Here is a 22,852-nt window from a genome sequence, read left to right as displayed (position 1 = left end):
ACATAAATTCTCTTCAGATACCTCTATGAGCGAGGCTTAGACATTCCCTATAAGCTTATACTGTATATTTTAAAATACCTGAAAATTGGTTAGAGTATAACTTGTACTAGCAACTCAAATTCAGAAAATATGTCCAGTATTTACACATTCATAAATTACAATCCAATGGTGTGTTGCACCAACAAATTATCCTTGATTTCTAACAATTGCGTCGTTGACCATATCGTTGATATCCTCTGGGTGTATAGAATTCTTTTGGCACAATTCGTGTAGTGACGATGTAAATGTTGCAGTTTGAATGTTGCGATTAATAGATTTTCCTAGATTTTGCTCCGTAGTATCTTTCTGTGGGACTTCACTTATGCACGAGTCAATTGTATTGACTGAGAGAGTCCTGGAGACATCTCCTTGTTCATTCTCCCATTCTTGTGTTTTGCTTGTAAGATTTGATCTACTCGTGAATGATCCCTTGATTTTTTTAACTTGGTTCTTGACTAACCCTCTACAATTGTAATAGAACCAGTCTGGTATGGCTACATTTACTGCCACATTTTTTGCACCGATGCCGAATTGTTCCAAAAACTTTTTAATTGGAGCCACGATATCCTATTAATGAATGTCTACGGTTTAAAGATATAGACATGAATACGATTAGATACAAAACAAACATTTTCTACGGAATAATAATTGTGCATTGACTTTGGTTGGAAATCGGCCATTTTGAAATCTGATTTGTAGGAGTCATAAAGTTTTTGTCCGTGTGAAACTGGTACAATCTCATCTATGACCCCGTGTATGATCAATAAGGGTATGGAGGGTGCCATTTTTTTTAGAGAACTTTCAGTGTCCCAAAAATTGTCAACTACCCAGGACCCGAGAAAAAAGTATTCTGTATAATTATCATGATTGTATAAAATGAGAATGTGCGCAAATGTGGAGCCTATAATGTGAAAAGTGAGTGTATGTGATAATTCAGGAGTATTAGGTTGAATTATGTAGCTACTATACTGGTAAGATGATTTTACAAGACTCCTACTGATATAAGAATTAGCTGCGCTAATTTCAAATGTAAAGAGCCAATTCATTCCAGACATAACTTTCTATAGTATTCATAGTCCATAAGAGATTTTGAAAGAAAGTAGTTGAGTATAGTAGGAACGAGACTATCTACTCAGTACTCAAGCTAGTATCTAGAGCATCTCCATAGGCACTCATATCTGTCTAACCCAAGGGTCTCCTTTATAGCGATTATAAAGTTTCCATCCTCCAAAAAATGTTGCGCCAGCTCCGGCAAGAGTACCAGAAGATATGCCAGATATGGACCCCAAAGACATAGTGCCAAGAGTAGCAAGACCAACTCCACCAAGAGCTTCAGCACGAGGAGATCCTCCAGGAGCAGCAGTTTCTTGAGCAGCAGAAGTTTCATTACCAGAAGGAGCAGAAGTAGGAGGTTGTAGTTGAGTAGTATCTTCAGTACCAGCAGTACCTACTAGAGATATAAGATCAGATAAGAGTTTATCAGTAGTATTTTTAGCTAGTTTACGAGTTGCATCGGCAGTAAGAGCTGATCCAAGATGTACTGCTCCTCCAAGCATTTCCAATATTTGTTCAACAGTAGGCAGACCATGAAGTTCTTCAGGTTCTTGAGGTTCAGTACCTTTATCTCCAGGACCATTTTGAAAAGTAAAACCTTCATTACCTCTAGTACCAGCAGCAGGCTGAGCTCCAGAAGGAGTAGATTCTTCGCGTTGAATTTGGTGTTGAAGAGGAATTTGTCCACTAGAGCCTCCTTCAGCTCTACGATCAGTACTATGTCCTCCGGCTTTACCACCTCCACCAGCATTACCAATAGGCTTACCACTAGCACCAGGATTAAGAGGATCGGCTTGTAGACCTAGAACAGCAGCAAGAGGTTCACCAGAGTTTCCTCTAGCAACAACTAGAGATCCAGGAGTAAGACCAGATTCAGCAGGAAGAGGAATAGGACATTTTACAGCGCTTGCACAATATATTGCATTTTTAAGTTTTTCAAGGTCGTTACTACCGCAGATTGTGATTTTATCTGGCGACTTCTCTGGTCCATCTTTGAGTCTATCCCACTGTTCATCTCTACTATTACTACTACTACTACTACCGTTTTTCTTGTACCATCCAGTAGTAGCTGTGGTTCCATCAATATATATTAGCACTGGGTTTCCTCCACAATAGAATGCAGAGATGCTAGTTACATCAGATGTTGGAAGCTCTAGGTTTGAGGGTTTTATACGTCTTCTATTCTTATGATTATTAGTATTATAAGCATCACCACTATCATAGAGATAATACCTTATCTTTGCAAGTTTATGTTTAGGATCTTCAATAGAGTGTTTGCAGTATTCAATTTGAGAGGAAGCTGGAACAGCCCCTCTGTTAACTGTGATCTTTATATTATTATGATCATCACAACGACAACAATACGGCTTATTACCACTAAAGGATGTGCCCTTGCTAAGATCCATGGTAACAGCACCATAGCTCGAACAAACTAGATCATCCAGTGTCCTTTCAATATCATCATTGATGAGTGGAGGGTGAGAGTGTTTATATCCAGTTAGTTCAATCCACTCATTGCTACCATCACTCTTTCTATTGCCATAATAAGTTGTTGTATTGCCAGTGGTAACCCCTACCATGAGAACGTTACTGGCATTACCAGTCCAGTAATAGGCTGCAACCGAGGTTACCTCTTTACCTCCAAGTTGATTTATATCTATAGGATAGTTCTGATTATCCTGGATCTTTGCAAGTATAAATGGTTGATTATGTTCATCCTTATGAGTATACCTGGTAAAGCCAGATCCAGGAGGTTCTTCATCTCTTGTGACCTTAATGGTTCTACCTCCGGTAGTATATACACTATTAGGTTGCTTCACACCAAGCCTTATAGTTACTCCATCATCTACCATTATTGATAGTTCTCAGAGAAAGCCCCTACTCCACTACTCATCCTCCATGTTCATAGAGAGTATGGTCTTTCAAAACTCTGAGATCCATGAGTGTCTCCTAACTACTCCTCATCCATACATTCATCCTCCCTCACAAGACTAGCTCACAGAGTATTCGCCATCATTATATCCAAAGTATTGGTTGTAGAGCATGGAGATTTAGTCACCACTTCACATTATAGGCTCCATATAAACACGCATTGAACGTACCTTGTACAATCTTGTGTATAGAAATGTACGGTGCCTGTAGTATGACCCCCCCGCACTGGATCCCATTCTTGGCAAAGTGCGCAGCAATGGATGCGGCTGGACCAGTTCCGATCGAGCGTCCAAAAAAGATGATTGAGCTCGGTTCTATTCCCAGCGATAGCAAAAAGTAGACGGTTGCAATGACCCTAAAGTCAATAGATGGTCCAGTGGCAACCGATAGCTCGGGTGATAGCCCATAGGCTGGATATTCTACCGCTACAATCGTTGCATTTAGGGCTTCACAGATAATGTCCAACTCTGGTTTTACTGATCCAATGTCACACGAGTTTCCTAGGTGTTTTTATTCCCCCAAAAATGTTCAGTGAAGACAAGACAACAAACCGTGTAAGTAAATGATGAAAAGGTTGGTTGGTTTTGGTGCTGCTATATAGAGCGCTGGAAAGGTTGAAGATGTAGAGTCTGGGCAGTAGTCTTGTATCTTTCCTGCGAATCGCTTTGGTATCCAAATCAAATCCGGGAACCGGTGATCGTACTGTGGAGGCGATATGTGGGCAGATAAACTAACCGAGGACGGCGGTGCCGGAAAAATTATTGAATTTGCCAACGATTTAGTGTTTCCCATGATGACGAGGCATTAAATAAGGTGGCGATTCATACCACCAGAAGCGAATGTGTCAACTAGACGAGGATCATATTAAGGGAACTGAGGAAAAATTTTCACTCGGGGAATTTTCAATCGTGTGGTAAGAAAATCCCATAGGATTAAAAATATGGAAAATGTGCAGCAGGGCCCAGTGTGTGGTACCCGCAGACCACCGAGTACCGCCAGGGGCACCAATTTCCGAAAACATGTACTGCTAAACAATTTATACCTAAATTTGACCACACACTTGTAATCTGATCGTCTCGATAAGGTGGCCATGTAGGTTTTTGGGGGTTTGATGGTTGTCTAGAGAGCCACACCTAAAGTTCGTCCTCTGGAGCCTCTACAGCGGCGAAGGCCGGTAGAGATCCACTCAAGAGAGTGAATCTGGCACCTCCACCCAGTACTTTGTCCATGAGCTTTTCGATTGCTGCCTTGTCAATTGGTGAGTCGCCATCGTGTAGGAGGTAGCGAAGCTTCTTCTTTGGGTTGAAAATGACCAGAGATGGGAATGCCTTGGCAGACTTAAAGAGCTTTGCAAACTCTTTCTCGATGGAGAGGTCCATCCACATCCATTTACCGTTGAGCTGTCCCTTGTAGTTTTCGCTCAAGTCGATGAGCATGTTCTTGTCCTCAGTACTAATTGGTCCCTTTGTCAAGTAAATCACGCAAAAACCCTGCAAACAAATGTGGAGGACAGGAGAAACCTACGTGAGCTTTGTTGAAGCAAACATCCATCTGCGATTCAATATCAATTCTGGGAAGTGGATCGAATTTCCATGCCTTTGGCTTGGACTTTTTGGCATCATCAGCGTAGCCTCCACCGAGTAAGAATGTTTCGGCATAGACATTGAGCCACTCGAACATTTTAAGGTACTCGAATTCTCCATCGTAAGTCTCGACTTTGGAGTTTGTCTTGATGAGGACAAGGTGAGGAACAGATTTTACCTTGTACTGCTTCTTAAGGTCGGGGTGCACATTGACGTCTACGAAACCGAGAAATAGTTTTTTCTAAACAGTCATGTTATTTCCACGGAAAACATACGTGAAAGGCAACACTGAGAGCCTTATAAATGTAAGACGGCTGACTCTTGTCCGAAAAGAGCAAAACTTTGGGCATTGTGTCAAACTTGCTCAGGAACTCTGGCAACTTTGACTTTTCTACAATCTCCACATGCGATGGAATGTGTTTTAGCAATGCCTTTTTAATCTCATTCTTTACAAACTTGCCCTGTACGGTGTGTAAGTGCGATAAGAGGGTAGATGAACAAACCTGAAAATTGTAGGCAGGCATGGGAAGTTTGGGATAAATGCGAAGTACGGGAGTTGTGTAGCCCTTTCCAAGTTCAGATGTGCAGTGCGATTCCATACTGCTGTCTCCACAGTCGATGGCGACGATGGATACAATACCCTTGAGGTCCTTGGCGACGACATCCAGCTGGTCGTTGATGAGTGCCTTGACTCCAGAATCTGAGGCCTTGTAAAAGAATGCAGCGGTTGAAGTCATTTGCCTGGCAAGCTTAACTTTCATTGTAAACGTCTTGGCGTTTACGAGCTGAAGTTCGTGTTGCATAGGATCGATTAGCGAGGACCTGCAAAGCACGAAGCCCGGGCCAGCCAACGACAGCCACAAGAGGTTGCAGAATGCAACAAATCGCACAATCATCTTTTAAAATAGAGATGTTTACAATACGACAGTCGTCTGATGAGTACGAGACTGAACGTGAAAACTTTTTGGCTAAAACGAGCAAGTCCGGCTACGAATAATTTTACTGGTAGCAATCGACTGACTTGTCTCTTTTAAAGCTAGTCTACGGAGCTGGAGTATGTACAAAATAAAGAATTTAAAGTGATTGTGTGTGTACGTCGAAGGCTGTGGGTGGCAGGAAGAGAAGAAGATTCATTGTACAATGCTATAGTTTTTCGGCAGTACACACTTGTTATAGAGCGGTACTTTTCCATTCTTTTTGAACATTTCAATTTCATCCACCAGCATCTCAAAGGTGATGTCGTCTTCTATGCTCATCTTCACGCTATTCACGACGGAAATATTGTTTGGGTGTTTCTTGTCCTCTCTAATCCTCTCTGCATACCATCCTCCTTGCATCCAGACTCCATTGTCAAAGTCCAAGACGCTCTCACTACCGCCAGCAGCGCGAGGATCCGAGTGCTTTAGATTTGGCACAAAGGTCCAAACGCGGGAATCCGATATCCAAGAGCATTCTACAATGATTTGACCAACTTGTTCGGTAATTGCCTGCTTTAAAATGCGACTATAGATTGCTCCATACGGAGCAAGAAACTCCTTGTATGAGCTACGAGCTCCCTGGAAACCGCTGGTTAAAGCACAAGATACTTACATCTTTTGATACATAGAGTTCTACTAGTCTTGGACGCTTCGTACTATCAAAGAGAACATCAATGCTAAAGTCAACCTAAGGGCATATAGTGATCAGGGTTCAACTTACTGTATTTAAATGCGGTGGTTTCCATTTCAGCAGGCTCTTGCACGTCCCCGGAGTATACGGAACTCGCACCGGTGTAAAAATGAGTCCATCAGTTATGTGAGGAAGTTTGTTTGAGAATTTGTCAATGTGTGTGATTTGGGTAATATCGAAAAAGTCCTTCAGGTAAATTTCAAGATAATTTTGCGATTCATCATCTGGAGCACTGGCCACTTTACTCGCAACCAGCGGGACCATAATGTCAGTATAAGCCATGGAGAGGCGCTCCAATAGGTTTAAATGTTTGAGAGAGTTTTTGTGAATGCAGATTGCATCATAGCAAAGGTACCGACGGCGATACTTGACCACTCCGTCTACTGTGTACTTGTCCTAAATACGGTATGAGTGGGATAAACAAAGAGAACATACATTGACAACTTCTCCATCAAGTAGTGTAAGTTGCTGGAATTCCGATGGGTTGCCTCTAAGCGGCAGTTTCATGTTGATTTGGTGTACTTCCTCCAGTCTTCCAATGAGAAATATCGATCCAGAAGCAGAAAGTAGTAACGACCTTATCCCATCCGATTTCTCGCATACGACATACTCGCTACGGAAGAGTAGCGGAAGTGAGTCCCTAAGTGAATACAAATGAGAGATGTTCCTAATTCGTACCTGCACAGTGATACTGGCTGAGAGCCTGGAAAGGTCCTATTCTCCCATCCGCACAGTTCTCTAACTTTCTTGAGTATTCTACCCCTTGTTTCTGCGCATGTTATCGGAGTTCCTGGCAGTTCGGAGGTCGATGGTGGCTTTGACATTCGGGTCTCCAAAATAGCCATATAATGGGAATTTATAGGATATGACCGAACGCCCTGCGATATAAAATTAACATAAAGCTGAATGTAGACTTATTTTTATTGAAAGAGGGCCTATAGGAGACATACGGCGATATCATGCCGCCTCACCACTCAGTTTCCATTACTTGGCTGGTTCACTAGTTTATCGCTAGTTGACCGCCTAGGGCCAAATATATGATTACTTATTGTTTTTATTAACCAAATGTGTACTATATTATCGTTGTAATGGGCTCAACTCGTCAAAAATCGTCAGTTGGCCCAAATTGTCACTAAATCGCTAAAAGTTGCCTAAAAATTACTGCATACCGAGTATAAGTTTGCCTAATCTGTAAGATTTCTGGCAAAGGGTACTAAAATTTACGATAAAGACCACTGGATCGCCCAATTTCTCATTAATACACAAAAATGTTAAGTCCTACGGTATTTCCACAAAATCTGGTCGGAAAAAATCAGTACGGCTCAGTTGAAAGGTCAATGAACATCTTCTGGAGGCTTACAAACCTATCAATGGAATGGAATATGTCACTTTTTTTGGGTTCGTTTGTAAGTCACTCCGACCAGAAGGAATACTGGGAAAAGATGCACAAGAAGATGGCAGACTCAATACTTGCAAACATAAAATCTTTAAAGGGGTGCTGGGTAAAACTCGGCCAATTTTTGAGTACAAAATCAGGTGTTTTACCCAGTTGTTATTTGGAAGCGTTTTCCCAACTTCAGGATTACATGCCTAGCAGTGATTTTGGAGAGATTATAGACTCGATTGAGACAGATTTAGGGTATATGGATGATATTTACAAGAATTTTGATTCAATTCCGCTGGCTAGTGCATCAATTGCACAGGTCCATAAGGCAGTTTTGCATGATGGAACATCAGTAGCAATAAAAGTTCAGCACAAATCAAGTGAACAGAACCTCTTGAATGATATTGAAATTTTGAAAATGATAAGTTGGCTCATGAACTCGGCAGGTTTGTGCTCAAATATTTGTCAATACTTTGATGAGTACTCTGCATACGCTGCAAAGGAGCTCGATTTTACCCTGGAGGCAATGAACATGGAGAATGCGTCCATCGATGTTGAAAAATCTGGGATTCCAATAAAGGTTCCAAAACTAGTCAAACACTTGTGCTCAAGACGTGTCATCACTATGGAATACTTTAATTTGCACAAGTTGACGGATGCAGAATTTGTGAAGGCAAACAATGTAAACATTAACTCTATTTTTTATGATATCCACGATTTTGCTTTTTTTCAGATTTTGGCCTGTGGAAGATTTCACTCGGATCCTCATCCGGGTAATCTTCAGCTTGTTTGTGAGGATGGAAGAATATATCCTGTGTTTTTAGACTGGGGATTTACGACATATCTAAATAATATTCAAAGGGTTGGGCTTTGCAAAATTTACAAGTGCATTTATACATATGATCCCATGGGTTGTGTTTCTGCATTTGTGGATTCTGGATTTGATTTATCGCATCTGTCAACATTTAGATATGAAGATCTTTTTGAGGCTCTAATAGCCATTATTTTATCATCATATAATAAAAATTTGAAGCATGATGCTAAAAAGGCCCGTTCCATGACTGGCCACAAGAGAACTCAAGCATTTATTAACGAGTTTTTCAAAAAGGTCCCCAATTATCTCCCTTTAACTTTTAAGGTTTTGTCAGAATATCAGTCAATATCAAAGACTATGAAAACTTATGTGCCATTTCTACATTTAATTTATAAAAACGCGTCACACGCCATACGAAACATATATTACTCACCAATAAACTGCTACCTCAGTACACCTTGCGGTAAATCGGTCTTGTATGCCAAGTTACATCACTTAAAATCACAGTTGTCAAAGGATGGATCAAATGTTAGCGCATTTGATATTCTTTATAAGGCCTGTAATTTGGGTTTTTCACGTTGTCATTTGGTCTCTCGTAAAATTAATTTCCCATTTCCTACGAATATTATGGAATCTAGATTATCATCTTTACTCAGCCACCTGTCTAAGGATAGTGACAATTTTATCGGATGCCAGGTTGCTGTTATAAGGGATGGAATTGTTGACAGTGAGATTTCCTTTGGATTGATGGACAAGTATGAGGTAATACCTATATCAAACGATTCGTTATTTCCTCTTTTTGGCCTTGCACATGGCTTGATAACCACATGCATTTTGCACTTGGCTTCTATTGAGAAACTGAACCTTGAGGATCCTATTTGCCTGCATTGGCCGGAATTTAAATGTAATGGGAAAGAGTATATAACGATTAAGGATTTGTTAAACAACCGTTCTGGAATAACCTATCCATACACAAAATATCCATCTGTTGAAGTTTTTTCCAATTACAATTTAATGTGTAATTGTATACAAAATGCAACAATCTATAAATATGGAACGAATGAAACAAAATACTCATTTTTATACTCTGGATGGATTTTGTCGGAGATTATTAGGAGGATAACACAAATGCCAGTTGAAAGATTTATATGTAATTTATGCTCAATGGTTGGTATACGGGATTCCCACATGACCTTTTCAAACTTTGGCAAGGAGACTGCGACTGCTAAGAAACCAGCAGCAAATGCCCCGGATTTTGATTTAAGTAATAGTATCATAGCCATGTCCAAGCTTTATAAAGATAGCGATGATAAGAATACTGAGGAAACGGAACCAATTCAAGCTGAGGAAGTTGGGGATGAGGCAGAAGTAGAGAATGGTGAAGAATCTGCAACATCTACAGACGATGAAAATGTATTTCTGATATCTTTAGATGATTTTGTGGAAGAAAAAAATTGTCCGAACAGTCCACTCGTTTCAAGGGTAAGATCTAATAAGGAAAAATTGACCCTAATGGACTCTAAAGCTTCGGTAAACGAGATCATGGACTCCCCCAAGAGTGTAAGGTTAGAACGTTTCAGAAGTATGGTAGAATCTATTGATCTTGAACAAAGCGTCTCAAATCCCTTTTGTGATTGTTACCGGGACAAGGTTGATGAAAAGGATGAACTCTTCAAGCGCTGTTGTATCCCATCGTCGTATTGTCCCACTGAAAATAGATTTATAAAGTTGTTTAGAGGTTCTGGGAATGATTCAATGGTTCCTCCCTTTGCATTTAATCCTGGTGAAATTAGTAAAGAAAAGAATCCTGATGATGCAACGGGACCTGTTTTGCTAGACCAAGATTTATGCTCTGTTATTACTCCCAAACCAGCAAACAGCAAAATACCTCTCATTGATTTTGTAAAGACAAAAAGAGTCAAAAAGCTTCTGCCAGACTACAAGGAAACATCCACCAAACTGTTCAACTTTTCCACAAATGATCTAGTAAGATATGGTTCAATGATGATTGACGTTATGAATGTGAATTATGAAAAGATTTACAACTGTTCTATACCACCAATGAATGGAAGGACCAATGCTTTATCTCTTGCTGCGTTTTATCATGAAATTTTAAATGGGTCACTGATTGATTCGAAATACATTCAAGATGTGATGAATAATAATCATGTTGATAAATCACTGGTTTCTCGATTTTTGACTGGGCTTTATAAACCTTGTTGGTCTCTTGGCTATCAAAAATTTGAATTTGTGAACATGGATGGTAAAATGGTGCATGGATTTGGTAACTCGGACATGGGTGGATCAATTGCACTTGCCATACCCGAATATAATCTTTCAATCGTTGTTTTTGTTTCACATTGTAATAAATATGAGGTATCACAACGGGTGTTGGATTTGGTTTTGCGTCATTATGGTTTGGGGTTGGTTGGCGGTCCTTTTGACGTAGATTCGAGTCACATATATAAATTAATGTCAGGAATTAAAATATGACCATCACTTTAACCTTTTACGATCAACAGGTTTGAGTATCTGTTAATAAATGTTAATACATTTATTTGACTTACTTGAAACGAGCACATTAGTGTTTTATCGACACTCATCATGGCGCCAGCGTTATCGAATTCCCCGCAGTAGTTTGGAGCGCTAAAGAGTGTGACTAGTCTACGTTTTGAGAAGAATTCGTATCCATCTTCGACCACCTGGTGGGCTCTACAGATTAAATCAAGTTCATGTTTGATGAGAAAGTTGACAACGATATCGGATCCGAATGTGAATGATACTCCTCTGTCATTTTCTCCCCAACCTGTTGTATTTGGGTCGGGGTCACTCCAGAGTAGATCGCACAAGAGTCCAGTGTCTGGTACATCTGTTGGTCTGGAGATTTGTCTAATTTGGTCCATGGTTGTGAGTTCCGGCGATAGTCCACCATGCATACAGAATATCTTGTCATCAATAATTGCTGCAACCGGCAAGCAGTTGAAGCAATCTGTAAATGCCTTCCAAAGCTTGATGCTATATCTTCTCTTGCCTGAATGGTTGTGTGTAAAGAGAACAAAACCTACACTCATCGTAGAATCCATAGATACGATTAATTGAGGCGCACTCATGGTTTCCGCGTAGTAGGAAAAAGTTTTCTGGATATTTAATCTTGTATGCTAACAAGAGGCAAATGGTCTCCAGGCTGTGTTTGCCTCTATCTACATAGTCCCCCAAAAAGAGGTAGTTTGCGGTGGGTGGGAATCCTCCATATTCGAATAGTCGTAGTAGATCAAAGTATTGCCCGTGTATGTCTCCGCATATTTTTATGGGTGCTTCTAGTTCGAGTAGTATCGACTGTGAGAGAAAGATTTCGCGGCTCTTGTGGCATAATCCTTTGATTTCTTCCTCCGTCAGCTGGACTGCTTTGATTGGACGATTCGCTCTAACTTCGAGCAGGCGTTCGATGATGCTGTCAATGTCCATTTTGCCATTTACTTGTAGCAGCTATAGATGCGATTACCTGTGGCCTTTGGTGTGATTATAAACGTCTCAATAGATGCACACAGGGTTTCATTATAAGGCAACACACTCGAGAATGAAGTCCTGCGAATTATTGCCAAGGGTGAAGCAGGGAAAGATAAATAAGCAGAGCTCAAACAAGTGGACCCGCAGCAAAGACTCTATGGACCGAAAAAATGCGCCAACAATCTTGACATTTAACACAAAAAGGAGTTCATGCCAAACAAAAGCTAAAAGTAAACACAAGGAAAGCAAATGGCCGACCAGGAGAGTTGCACTATATTGGCCTCAGATGCTCGGCAGGGCAGTCCAATGTGAGTGTAATACCCAGAGGCTACTAGACTCACCAATTCACACCAGTAAAGTAAACTCAAAGGACTCGGTGTACGAAGTCAGAGGAGATGGTCCCGTCACAATGTGGCGGAAGACTGAGGTCGTCAGGTGGATCAACTGAGCCCATTAACTCTCGGGGATCTCGTACTTTCCAGATTACATCGGATCCAGTGTAACACACAGAGTACAATAGAGTTGGTGGAAGAGAGCTGAGAGAAGTAGTTGGTGATTAAAGGTGTGTACGAGCAAATGATACAGGGGTACCTAGAAGATTTGCAGAGGTCCTGATGCAAAGCCAATGTCCGACAAAGACAATGCTCATGAGGAGGATCCAAGTTCTCTTGGAGATTAGGGTGACCTACCGACGTCAAAGACTAGGTAGTAGATCACTATGGAATGAACAAGTTGAATGGAATAGTGATGAGGACTCTATGAACGAAGAGAGTAGAGGAGAAATGGCAAGTATACAGAGTATAGGAGCCTAAAGGGTCACTTGTTCTCATTCCAGTAGACTCCTTAGAGATTCTCATTATACTTGTGGAGCTATGAGGACAACTAAAGAGAGTATCTAGAAGAATAGATGAATGAGTTACCATTATGAGATGCCAAGCATTGAGTTGTACAATGCAACAGCAAAAGGATACGAGTTTCTAATGTTTGGTATGAAGAAGAATGGAAGACTACTATGTAAGGATGGGAGTCGTGGAGACTATATGAACGTAGCAAATGGAGGGGTATCCTCAACTTGTGACCAATGATATGGTATATAATGGTGTGAACGACAGGTAAGATCGCAAGATGACAAAGGATGTCAAAGGATGGACTTCAGAAAGGCGCCATGTTTATGGCAGGGCTGACTCTTTTGCAGTCTCTCCGTGTGGCGTTAACTGGAGCAAAGTTTGCACTTGATAGATTTAAAATTCCTCAGCAGTATGCCAGTTCGTTCATTAACATGGTCCATAATCCTATGGAGTTGGCAACGTTTACTGGAATGGCTATTGTTACTTCTATAGCACTATTGACGGATGGATCCAATGGGTCCTTTAAGGAATTTTTCAAGTACCTTGCCATATTTACTAACATAGCATTGTGCTGTTCCTTTATTTTGCTCCTCATCGCATTTACATCTGGAGGTCAAATGGGCAATCTCACCTTCTATTACTGGACTATCGTCTTCGGTTCATTTATCTATGGACTGAATGTGGCAGCTGTAATGACTGTGGGAAGTGACAATGCCTCTCTTTTCAACATGGGAATTCCTATTTCTGGCATTCAAGTTTGTATTTACTACTATATCTTTACTAAACTTGCTGAGTGGTCTAATTTCTCAAATGTTAGTTACTGGATCATATTCTGGCAACTTATAATAGCGATACTGATATCAGCAGCCTCTGCAGTTGTATGGGCTATTGGTCAAGCTGATGGTGGTAAATCTGATGGTCAACCTGGTGCTGGTGCCGTCTCTCCAATTTTCATGGGAATGGTAGGTATGGGTGGTATCTATGCCTTTTATCCTGCTATCGCTCCTTATAAATTGACTGATGTTGGCACTGGATATACTATTGACTTGGTGGTTCTGTTCATTAGTGCTGTTCCTGGTATTATTATTGCTATATTATGTCTATGTAATAACGACCCTAAGAATGGAATAGGTCCAAATCAAGAATGGACCAATGAGAAGAGTGGCACAGGATGGAATTTTGCTTGGATCATGGCGTTTCCACATATTCTTGCCATGTTCTCGTGCTTATACGTGCTTCATCACCCAGACAGTGAAATCGCAAGTACTGTAAAGAGCAGTGGAGCACTTGTTGGAGTTATTACTGTGACCTTAAAGTTCTGCGAAGAATCACTAAAAGCAGTTTCATATGCCGGAGGTGGTGCATATGGAGGCACCATTTCATCCTTAAACACATTCACATCACAATTTTTAATGATTGTTTTGGCCTTTACTGGAGACGGTTATTTGAAGACCTATTCCAAGTATGAGAACGATAAGGATAAATGGCCTACTGAGCACTGTGGGTTCTTTAAGTCCTTAGGATACTGGATAGGAAATGGAGTATCTGAGGCCTGTAAGAGTGTTAAATCATCTTTTACCAAGAATGTTAGATGCAAGGTTTTGGGTAAATCAGAGGCCTTACTTATCGTCTATGCAGATGAGGAATTCTAATGGATGCCCTGAAATCTGTCATGTTAGATGTGCTACTAGACTACTCACTCATCCTTGGCCACTCGTCCATGCATTAAGAAGTCTAGTGGAGAGTCTGAGAATCCTACTACTGAGGGAGTGCCTCATTCTGGTTGACGACATCTCCAATGATAAAGAGTTATGCTCATGCTGTTTACCAGTTTTTGTCTGATAAGGATAGAGATTCTTGGCCTACTTCACGTTATGGATTTTGGAGTTCTTGGGGATATTGGTGTAAATGTGGTTGTCGTGGTCTTTATACCAATCTTCCTAAACTTTTGACTTTTGATATGAGGACTACTTTGACTCATAAGGATGACCATTTGTTTATTTTAGTTACTTCTGACTTGCCCCCAGATGAATAGTTTGTTGATACGTAATGTAGTTTTTTTGGTTATTTCTTAAATGGTACTACATTGTTAGTGGGCAGTAGAGACACTGACGGTGAGCTCGTTGTGAGGGAGGATGAATGTATGGATGAGGAGTAGTTAGGAGACACTCATGGATCTCAGAGTTTTGAAAGACCATACTCTCTATGAACATGGAGGATGAGTAGTGGAGTAGGGGCTTTCTCTGAGAACTATCAATAATGGTAGATGATGGAGTAACTATAAGGCTTGGTGTGAAGCAACCTAATAGTGTATATACTACCGGAGGTAGAACCATTAAGGTCACAAGAGATGAAGAACCTCCTGGATCTGGCTTTACCAGGTATACTCATAAGGATGAACATAATCAACCATTTATACTTGCAAAGATCCAGGATAATCAGAACTATCCTATAGATATAAATCAACTTGGAGGTAAAGAGGTAACCTCGGTTGCAGCCTATTACTGGACTGGTAATGCCAGTAACGTTCTCATGGTAGGGGTTACCACTGGCAATACAACAACTTATTATGGCAATAGAAAGAGTGATGGTAGCAATGAGTGGATTGAACTAACTGGATATAAACACTCTCACCCTCCACTCATCAATGATGATATTGAAAGGACACTGGATGATCTAGTTTGTTCGAGCTATGGTGCTGTTACCATGGATCTTAGCAAGGGTACATTCACGAGTGGTAACAGACAGCCATATTGTTGCCGTTGCATTTACCATGCTGGTAATGACGATCAGCGGAAGATTTCTCTTAGTGAAGGATCATTTTCCTGTACACATAAAAGGGCCGGTTACTACAAACAATCCCCGACTGCTAATACAAAGCTTGCCGCAATAAGGTACTATTTTGACGGTGTGGGTACTGCTAATACTAATAATCCCAGTAGAAGAAGACGTATAAAAATTCCCAAACTAAACTTTCCAACATCTGATGTAGAAGCTGTTTATGCAGTCCACTGTAGCAACAATCCAGTTCTCATTTATGTGAAATATACTGGAGGAGGTAAAGCTACAGGGTGGTATAAGAAGCCTGCTACTGATGAGAATGGAAACGAAAAGTGGGAAAAAGTCTTGGATGAAGTTCCTGACCCAGAAAGCATCACAGGCTGTGACAAATATAATCAACTTGTGAAAGCGCTAAACGATACTGGTAGATGTGGGATACCTCTTTGTCCACCACCTCTTAATCCTCCTCCTCCTCAACAGCAACTTCCTCCTGTATATGGACCCCTTCATACTAAATCTGTTACTCCTCTATCTAAAGATACATCTGAAACCAAAGGCTCTGGTGATGGTACTAATGGTCAATGGATCCAAGTCCAAGCTCTTGGTAAGGGTTCTCTATTCTATTCTGATGGTAAAGGAAACCAGGCTGCTATTCTATCTGCCACTCCACCTCTTCCTGGACCTAAAGGACATCCTGGTAAAGCTGGTGCTAGTGTTAAAGCTAATGGTGAATCTGGTGGAGGTGGACTATCTCTTGTTCAAGAAAATTCTGGAGATTCTCCAGCTCTTAAAACACCAAAGGTTGTCGTTGGTAATCAACCTGACGGTTCTGTATCTCCAGGTGAAACTGAAGTAGTCTTTAACACGGGAGTTAAGACTACTAAATCCATAAATAAAAGTTATACTTCGTCACATCATTGGAATTCATTTAAATCTGAGTTTGAAAGGTTGTCTGGATCAATCAATGGGAAAACCCAAAGTGCTGGTAGGACTAACTCTTCATCTCATCGAACACAAACTGTCGCTGATCTATCTACTGGTGCTCAACCTCGAGAACCTACTACTCCTATTACTTCTACTACTACTACTGAAAAACCTGCTCCTAAAGCTCCTACTTCTGATGGCAAATCTTCTATTGTTACTAAAGTTGCTTCTGGCGGTGCTTCAGCTCTGGGCACAGGTGGTGCAGCATATGGTGGCTGGTATGTCTGGGTTAACTATTTCCTTGACCCTCTAGTACGCTTAATATAATGACTCTCATGAAGACTGGAGACCCTTGGGTTAGACAGATTTAGGACTCTACGGAGATACTAGCTTGGATATAGTGACTAGTTGGTCTTGGGGAGTACTACCGTGGTAAAAACTCTTATGGACTATGAATAAAGTATCCTGCTGATGATAAATAGACCATTTATTGGACAGATTCCCAACAAAGTGCACCTGTCTCCTCATTTTCGTAAATATCAATGTACCATAAATGAGTAACAATAAAACTACTTTTTCAAATACTGGGCAATGTAGTTTGCAGCGAGATTCTTTTGCTTTTGTAGAATTGAAGGGTCGATGGACGACTTTTTGGCGGCACTTTTTGGTGTCTGATCAGATTCTGGTTGCTTTCTCTTTTCTGATGTACTCGAAGCCGATACCTTTGCATTCTTTAAAACGTCTATATTTCCCAAGATGAGAGACTGTACGGCCTTTTTCAAAGATGTGTTGGACTGCAAGTCAGTCATTTTGATGCTCTTTTTGCATGTGGGACATGTGATGTTTTTTCCAAAGTCCATGGAATTGTTTTGTTTGCCAATTATGCAATCTAGGCAAAATGTTTCACCGCAGCACAAGGTTGTGACTGGGTTGTTGAAATAGCACATGCATACTGTACATTTGAAACCTTTGGACATGTTTTGCGATTCTTCTTGACTTATTCCAAGTTGAGTTTGTATACGCTGATCCACTGTCTTTGTAAAAAATGCGCCTCCGGAAACCGACTCTATCTCCCTCATTATTGCGAATGAACCGTCTGTATGTTAATGTTTCTATGTTAAACGTGAGCACGGTATAAAGACTCCTCAAACCATGCTTCTACACATTATAGAGCGACAAAACCTACCTTTTAAAATGTAAACCTCGTCGTACTTTGAAATGTCGTCTGGGCTGATTGGTGTCAAAAAATCTGTTGGTATCCCTGTGGCAGATCTAATCTTCTTTGACAGCCTCTTTCCTTCTGGCTGTACGCAATTCCTTATATGATGTCCCTTCTCTCCACACATGTGGCAAATGTAGTCTGCATCAACCTTTATAATCTCCAACACTGCATCTCCGTACTCATTTTGTGTGACCTGAACTCCGGGCTGTGGGACGGCCGCAGATTCGCTTTGAGTAGTAGAGACAGAAGGTTGAGTACCCGGGACACTAGGAGCGCCTTGACCAACTAGAAGCATCCTATTGCGATAATATCTCCTGGATAGCGACTCTTGATCAACGCTGTCGTAAAAGTTTTGCTCCTGAATAATGGAACTGATCTTGCTATCTTCGTCTTCTTCCTCCTCATCCTCTTCTTGCCCTTCATTCTCAACTTGTTCCGCTTCTTCATCCTTTTCTTCCTCTCGTTCAATTTTCTCGAGCTCCTCTGGGTGCTGTTCCAAGAACTGTGAATTCGCAGCCGATATCAGAGTGGATGCCTCCGATGCCATACATCTTCTGGCGTAAACCTTGGAGTTTGGTTGGAGCATAAAGTAGTCAGAAACCACTTCTTCGGGTGTCCCCTCCAAGTAAAGCACAAAATCAATGGCTGTGGACTCTGATAGGCCTAGCTTCTCCTTTAGAGCCTCTCTAGCGACTTTTACTTGGCAGGGCAACGTCAAGGAGGTCAAAGCCGTAAACGGCGCCGTACTTCCCTTGAACTTCCAGAGCAAACCCTGCTGAGATACCATTGTTGCCTTTTATGGTCCTATTGTGTATAAAAAGCACTTTGCTAGTCTCAGTATCTTAAAAATACATACTAGTAGAATGTACTGTCAAAATTAGTCCCCATGGGAGAATTAGGTGTCAACCCGGAAGAGCATATTAGCACACATCCGGCGGTTTTCTAAAGTGATCGCTAAAATTGCTCTGGGAAGGGTATCCGCCAACCCATTCCCTCAATCGAGCCAATTCTGCCTTGTATGCCTGTCTCTCTTGTGCAGACCTTAATGCCGTAATCTCAACGTCCTTGAGTCTAGAGATGGTTTCGTATTGCGATTTGATAATGTTACAGAGTGCCGACTTTTCGTGTGTTAAGTGGTCGATGCGTTTACCAAGATTGAGAGTGTATTCGTCACTGTTGCCAACCAGGTCGTGGCAGAGTCTGGAAATAATTACAGGTAGTTCCGAGTGAATCTGTTCTCTGCACGTTGATCTCTCTATACATTCCATAATCTGCCGTGTATACACGTCTGTCAAGTGCGATATGCGACCCTGGGTCTCCCTAATACACTCGTCTTGTGTAGTAGCGGAGCCCTCAGCAATGTCCTGATACTGTCTCACAGACTCGTATTGATCATTTTCGATAGCCGACGAATGATCATTTTGGGAGCCTGCTTGGTCGTCTGCAGAATCTTGATTAGAAAATGCAACTATGCGTCCCCGTCTCTTGTTTGGTGAGAAGGCTTCACTGCCAAAACTCGATCTCCTCTTGCAAATCTGTCGATCTGTGGGTTGTAGATCACCAACAAGCCCATTAATGTCATTCTGAAAGAGTTTGGAGAAGAAGTCGGCGTTGTCCAGCGCCTTTTCCGGTACGTTTGGCAGAATCAGAGTGTCATCTTTCATCTTGTAAAACTATCCCGGCCATAATCCTGCAGTATCAACTGTTTCGTCCCGCTTAAACTCCAGGAAACCACTGCGCAAGTAGCTTGATGGAATTTATCGCCAAACGCCAATAAATCAGAGTGCTAACCTAATAGCTGTGAATATAATAAACCTCTAGGGTAAATAAAACTGGGCTTAAAGCCTTTAAAGCGTCTCAATCGATAAAGCCAGCATGGGTAGCTTCAAATGGATCATTCACACGCTGAATGCACCAAAAATCGAAAGCTAACCACAAATTTTTGTTAAAACCCCAAACTTTGCTTTGAAAATAAAACTAACGAGGGTACCGCCCTGCAGCTCTGCCACTTGCAACCAGACCCTACATCTAATTCAGCATTCAGTGGGCATTTTCCGCCAAATTTTCAACCATGCACTTTTTGTATTTCCATCTCTCTATTTGGCCTCCAGAGTCCCTAAATGGCCCCTCGTTGTCTCTCTCTGTCGCCACCTCCTGCTCGCTACCCCTTTCTGTCTCAAGATGCGCAGTTTAGGCTAAAAAGTCAAGCCTTGGTGTTGTTGTGTAGTGATAATCAACGTATGCTCTGAAATCTCCCAGCTTCTCCTCCAGTCACGCAGCTTGTGAGATCGTCTCCTTTTCTGCCGAATCTCTGGTCTCCGTTGAGTTTTCTGTCTCCTTAAAACTCAAGTGTTGCGGTATACTTGCCATTGTTGGCGTCCAAACTCCACACATGACGGGACTCTCCGATACCGAGACTGTCAGTCACCATTTAATCTCTTGTCCCGCAAGTGGGATGTGTAACCCATAAAACATACATTTTTAGTCTCTATGAAGCTAATTCTTGCCATTTATCGGTTATGATGGCGGTAATGGGTTCCAACAGCAGAGAGCTATGCGATATCTTTTGTGTTTGACCATTTTGGTTGCTAATTTTCTGGATTCCTTTTCTCTATGCCTTGATAGGTCTGCTTGTGCATTTATATCTAGCAATAGATGCTCTTTTAACCTATTCCTTGGCGCTGAATCGTCTTTTTGTACTTCTTCTCGGACATTCAGGTTTGTTTCTAGCGGAAAATGGATTAAAATGTACATTTAGGGGCAAAGCTAGGCATAATGAGCCTTTTCTTTGCGCTGCTCCGAGGAATCTCCCCGGAAGGTTTTCTCAAGGTGACGATGGAGGCCAAGAGGAGGACTGCGGGGACCTTTCTGGACAATTAAACGAAGACTATGATGAAGAAGATGGTTATTCTCAGTCAGAAATTGAGGATAGTGACGCAGAAGATAAGCCAAAAAAGAAGAGGAAGGTCGGTAAAACCATTAAAGACAACTACAGCGAGGTCTACAAAAAGATACTAAATAGTCCATCAAGGTTCAGTGGTCCTAGTTATTCGCAAAGAGAGTATGGAGAAGAGTTACCTGAAGGATCCAAGGTACTATTTGACTTTTTACCTTATCCGAGAAACTATGACTTTTATGGAGCTGCCAGACTTTCTTCTGGCGTCCAAGACTATTATGATCCTGACGGAAGTAAGGAGGCACAATATGAGGAAGATGTAAAAGAAAGAGCAGAGGGTGGAGATCGTTTTCACGGTCCCTTTCCAAAATCAGCCTACTATAGCATTGATGGTGTGGATAGGCCAGATAAGAGAATAAGGACTACTCTAGAAGCTGGCGATATTGATGTCGATCCAGAAGATATGTTTGATATTATGGTAAATAAGAACGTGGATCCACCAAAGATAAAACCAGTTATGCAAAAGCCTAGTCAGGATGATGAAAATGAAGCTGATGAGTTCCCAGAGACAAGACTGGGACCTCCAGACAATGTGCCTATGCAAAATATTGATCCAGGCCACTTTCTGTTCGATGATGATGGACACATCCAACATTACCTAAAATACCTAAACCGCTACGACTATAAAACATTCAGTTTCCATCACAAGGATCCAACCAGATTGGAATATTACCTGAACAACGATTACATTGACAGGATTGAAAAGCCATTCCCACCACCTGAAACAAGCTCTGAAAGAGTGAGAAAGTATTTTATGGGTATGGTACCATCGCTTATGGACGAATTGGTTGTCAAGATTAAGAATGATCCGAACAAACACAACGTAGCCTCACCTCCCTTGCACAATTTTATTTTTCTCTCAAAGTTTAAGATGCCAGATTACCTCACGGATGACTATGATGGCAGAGGTGATGATAAGGACTATAAAAAGTTTGCTAGTCTGGAAGGTCTACATAATCCATCGCAATCACTCACCTACCCATATTCTAACAAAGAGCCGCTCAGACAGAGACAACTTCTCTCAGCGTACATTGACATTGTAGATTCTCAGGATCTTGGCACACTGGCCACCCGCACCAAGAGGTTTTCTAAAACCAAAGCCCTTCGCAGAGCCGCATTTTCTGACATCACAAAGCCTCCCCTGGCACACCCTATGGAAGATTCTATGGACAATGATGTAGAAGACGTTATAGATAGTAGCGAATACGGTAATCTTGTTGGCTGGAGCGACGAACTTGATGGTGTAGCAAGCGGAGACTCAGAAATGGATAACTTTTCACCAGATTCTGGGAACATAAAAAAGGTTCTAGACAAACTATACGTAAAGGGTAGAAAGAAACGCGGATTTGCCATGGTCTACTTGGAGCCTGGTATTGGTCACATTATAATCAATAACAGGGATGGTTACCAGTACCTTCACTACAACAAATTCTGGATCCGGAATATCATGGAGCCTCTAACCACCCTGTACTTGGATAGGAAGTTCAACATTGTCGCACAAGTCAGGGGAGGTGGACTTTCCGGTCAGAGTGTAGCAATCAGACACGCGGTGGTAAAGTACATTTACACAATTCTAGCGCCGAAACTAAAGCCTTTTCTAAGAATCTGCGACCTTGTCACACCAGATATTAGGAGGACTGAACGTAAAAAGACCAACTTGAGGAAGGCCAGGAAGAAGGAAAAGTACAGCAAACGTTAACCCACTTGGGCCCTTCTTCACCACTCGATCTTTTTCCTCACTTGTAGTCAAGATGAAGAGGAGATATAAGAAAAAGATTGACACTAGTGCCGAGCACGAAGCAATCATTAGCAACAATATACTCAATAATCTCTCAAAATCACTAAATGAAACGAATTTAATTTATGATATCGCAGGTTTGTGTTTTTGTGCATAAGTTCATATGATTTAAACCTTTCTACGGCAATTATGCCCTTGAAATTGGCAAATAACAGTCCAGAGGGATGTCTATGCCATAAAGTGAGATTTTTGCCTTAAATGGATATTTTCGCTCAAAATTGGAACTAAATTGTAGTTGTAAACATGTAGGGGATTGTAAAATCGTTCTATTTGTGAAAACTGTCCATGTAAAGGCGTGATCCAAGGGACACTGCCAGGTGGCAGTCATGGAACCTCTGGAAGC

At 41.4% G+C, this 22,852-nt stretch overlaps 12 protein-coding genes across 12 annotated transcripts, besides 3 other annotated features; 4 read left to right on the top strand and 8 right to left on the bottom strand.

Annotated features, from left to right (window-relative positions):
* Nucleotides 1-186: 186 nt before the first annotated feature.
* On the bottom strand, nucleotides 187-824 carry BEWA_020820 (hypothetical protein; the record flags this gene model as incomplete). Its single annotated transcript, XM_004828844.1, has 2 exons — nucleotides 187-606; nucleotides 669-824. The coding sequence occupies 2 exons, from the start codon at nucleotides 822-824 to the stop codon at nucleotides 187-189; spliced, it is 576 nt and encodes a 191-aa protein (XP_004828901.1).
* Nucleotides 825-1,211: 387 nt separating this feature from the next.
* Nucleotides 1,212-2,945, bottom strand: BEWA_020810 (hypothetical protein; the record flags this gene model as incomplete). Its single annotated transcript, XM_004828843.1, has 1 exon — nucleotides 1,212-2,945. One exon carries the CDS (start codon nucleotides 2,943-2,945, stop codon nucleotides 1,212-1,214), a length of 1,734 nt encoding a protein of 577 aa, XP_004828900.1.
* Nucleotides 2,110-2,134: a microsatellite.
* Nucleotides 2,946-3,147: 202 nt separating the features above from the next.
* On the bottom strand, nucleotides 3,148-3,816 carry BEWA_020800 (hypothetical protein; the record flags this gene model as incomplete). The annotated part of the gene is made up of 3 exons (XM_004828842.1): nucleotides 3,148-3,524; nucleotides 3,576-3,726; nucleotides 3,760-3,816. The coding sequence occupies 3 exons, from the start codon at nucleotides 3,814-3,816 to the stop codon at nucleotides 3,148-3,150; spliced, it is 585 nt and encodes a 194-aa protein (XP_004828899.1).
* A 341-nt stretch (nucleotides 3,817-4,157) lies between these two features.
* Nucleotides 4,158-5,503, bottom strand: BEWA_020790 (signal peptide-containing protein; the record flags this gene model as incomplete). The annotated part of the gene is made up of 4 exons (XM_004828841.1): nucleotides 4,158-4,514; nucleotides 4,549-4,848; nucleotides 4,883-5,068; nucleotides 5,111-5,503. 4 exons carry the CDS (start codon nucleotides 5,501-5,503, stop codon nucleotides 4,158-4,160), a joined length of 1,236 nt encoding a protein of 411 aa, XP_004828898.1.
* A 234-nt stretch (nucleotides 5,504-5,737) lies between these two features.
* BEWA_020780 (mRNA capping enzyme, putative) lies at nucleotides 5,738-7,120 on the bottom strand (the record flags this gene model as incomplete). Its single annotated transcript, XM_004828840.1, has 5 exons — nucleotides 5,738-6,163; nucleotides 6,198-6,272; nucleotides 6,306-6,671; nucleotides 6,711-6,915; nucleotides 6,954-7,120. The coding sequence occupies 5 exons, from the start codon at nucleotides 7,118-7,120 to the stop codon at nucleotides 5,738-5,740; spliced, it is 1,239 nt and encodes a 412-aa protein (XP_004828897.1).
* A 423-nt stretch (nucleotides 7,121-7,543) lies between these two features.
* Nucleotides 7,544-10,966, top strand: BEWA_020770 (hypothetical protein; the record flags this gene model as incomplete). The annotated part of the gene is made up of 1 exon (XM_004828839.1): nucleotides 7,544-10,966. The coding sequence occupies one exon, from the start codon at nucleotides 7,544-7,546 to the stop codon at nucleotides 10,964-10,966; it is 3,423 nt and encodes a 1,140-aa protein (XP_004828896.1).
* Nucleotides 10,967-10,969: 3 nt separating this feature from the next.
* BEWA_020760 (serine/threonine protein phosphatase 1, putative) lies at nucleotides 10,970-12,047 on the bottom strand (the record flags this gene model as incomplete). Its single annotated transcript, XM_004828838.1, has 3 exons — nucleotides 11,539-12,047; nucleotides 11,041-11,504; nucleotides 10,970-11,005 (listed from the first exon to the last, which is right to left on the bottom strand). The coding sequence occupies exons 1-3, from the start codon at nucleotides 11,936-11,938 to the stop codon at nucleotides 10,970-10,972; spliced, it is 900 nt and encodes a 299-aa protein (XP_004828895.1). The 5' UTR covers nucleotides 11,939-12,047.
* A 1,068-nt stretch (nucleotides 12,048-13,115) lies between these two features.
* Nucleotides 13,116-14,480, top strand: BEWA_020750 (hypothetical protein; the record flags this gene model as incomplete). The annotated part of the gene is made up of 1 exon (XM_004828837.1): nucleotides 13,116-14,480. One exon carries the CDS (start codon nucleotides 13,116-13,118, stop codon nucleotides 14,478-14,480), a length of 1,365 nt encoding a protein of 454 aa, XP_004828894.1.
* Nucleotides 14,481-15,087: 607 nt separating this feature from the next.
* On the top strand, nucleotides 15,088-16,860 carry BEWA_020740 (hypothetical protein; the record flags this gene model as incomplete). Its single annotated transcript, XM_004828836.1, has 1 exon — nucleotides 15,088-16,860. One exon carries the CDS (start codon nucleotides 15,088-15,090, stop codon nucleotides 16,858-16,860), a length of 1,773 nt encoding a protein of 590 aa, XP_004828893.1.
* Nucleotides 16,667-16,698: a microsatellite.
* Nucleotides 16,861-17,102: 242 nt separating the features above from the next.
* Nucleotides 17,103-18,542, bottom strand: BEWA_020730 (hypothetical protein; the record flags this gene model as incomplete). Its single annotated transcript, XM_004828835.1, has 2 exons — nucleotides 17,103-17,629; nucleotides 17,720-18,542. 2 exons carry the CDS (start codon nucleotides 18,540-18,542, stop codon nucleotides 17,103-17,105), a joined length of 1,350 nt encoding a protein of 449 aa, XP_004828892.1.
* Nucleotides 18,139-18,221: a sequence feature (GA-rich).
* A 79-nt stretch (nucleotides 18,543-18,621) lies between the features above and the next one.
* Nucleotides 18,622-19,723, bottom strand: BEWA_020720 (hypothetical protein). Its single transcript, XM_004828834.1, has one exon. It carries the CDS (start codon nucleotides 19,417-19,419, stop codon nucleotides 18,676-18,678), a length of 744 nt encoding a protein of 247 aa, XP_004828891.1. The 5' UTR covers nucleotides 19,420-19,723; the 3' UTR covers nucleotides 18,622-18,675.
* A 586-nt stretch (nucleotides 19,724-20,309) lies between these two features.
* Nucleotides 20,310-22,410, top strand: BEWA_020710 (ribosomal protein S9 family member protein; the record flags this gene model as incomplete). The annotated part of the gene is made up of 2 exons (XM_004828833.1): nucleotides 20,310-20,473; nucleotides 20,514-22,410. 2 exons carry the CDS (start codon nucleotides 20,310-20,312, stop codon nucleotides 22,408-22,410), a joined length of 2,061 nt encoding a protein of 686 aa, XP_004828890.1.
* Nucleotides 22,411-22,852: the final 442 nt, after the last annotated feature.

Source organism: Theileria equi, chromosome 1 (assembly GCF_000342415.1).
Source record: "Theileria equi strain WA chromosome 1, complete sequence".
Classification (NCBI taxonomy): domain Eukaryota; phylum Apicomplexa; class Aconoidasida; order Piroplasmida; family Theileriidae; genus Theileria; species Theileria equi.
This window is presented reverse-complemented; position numbering and strand designations above follow the sequence as displayed.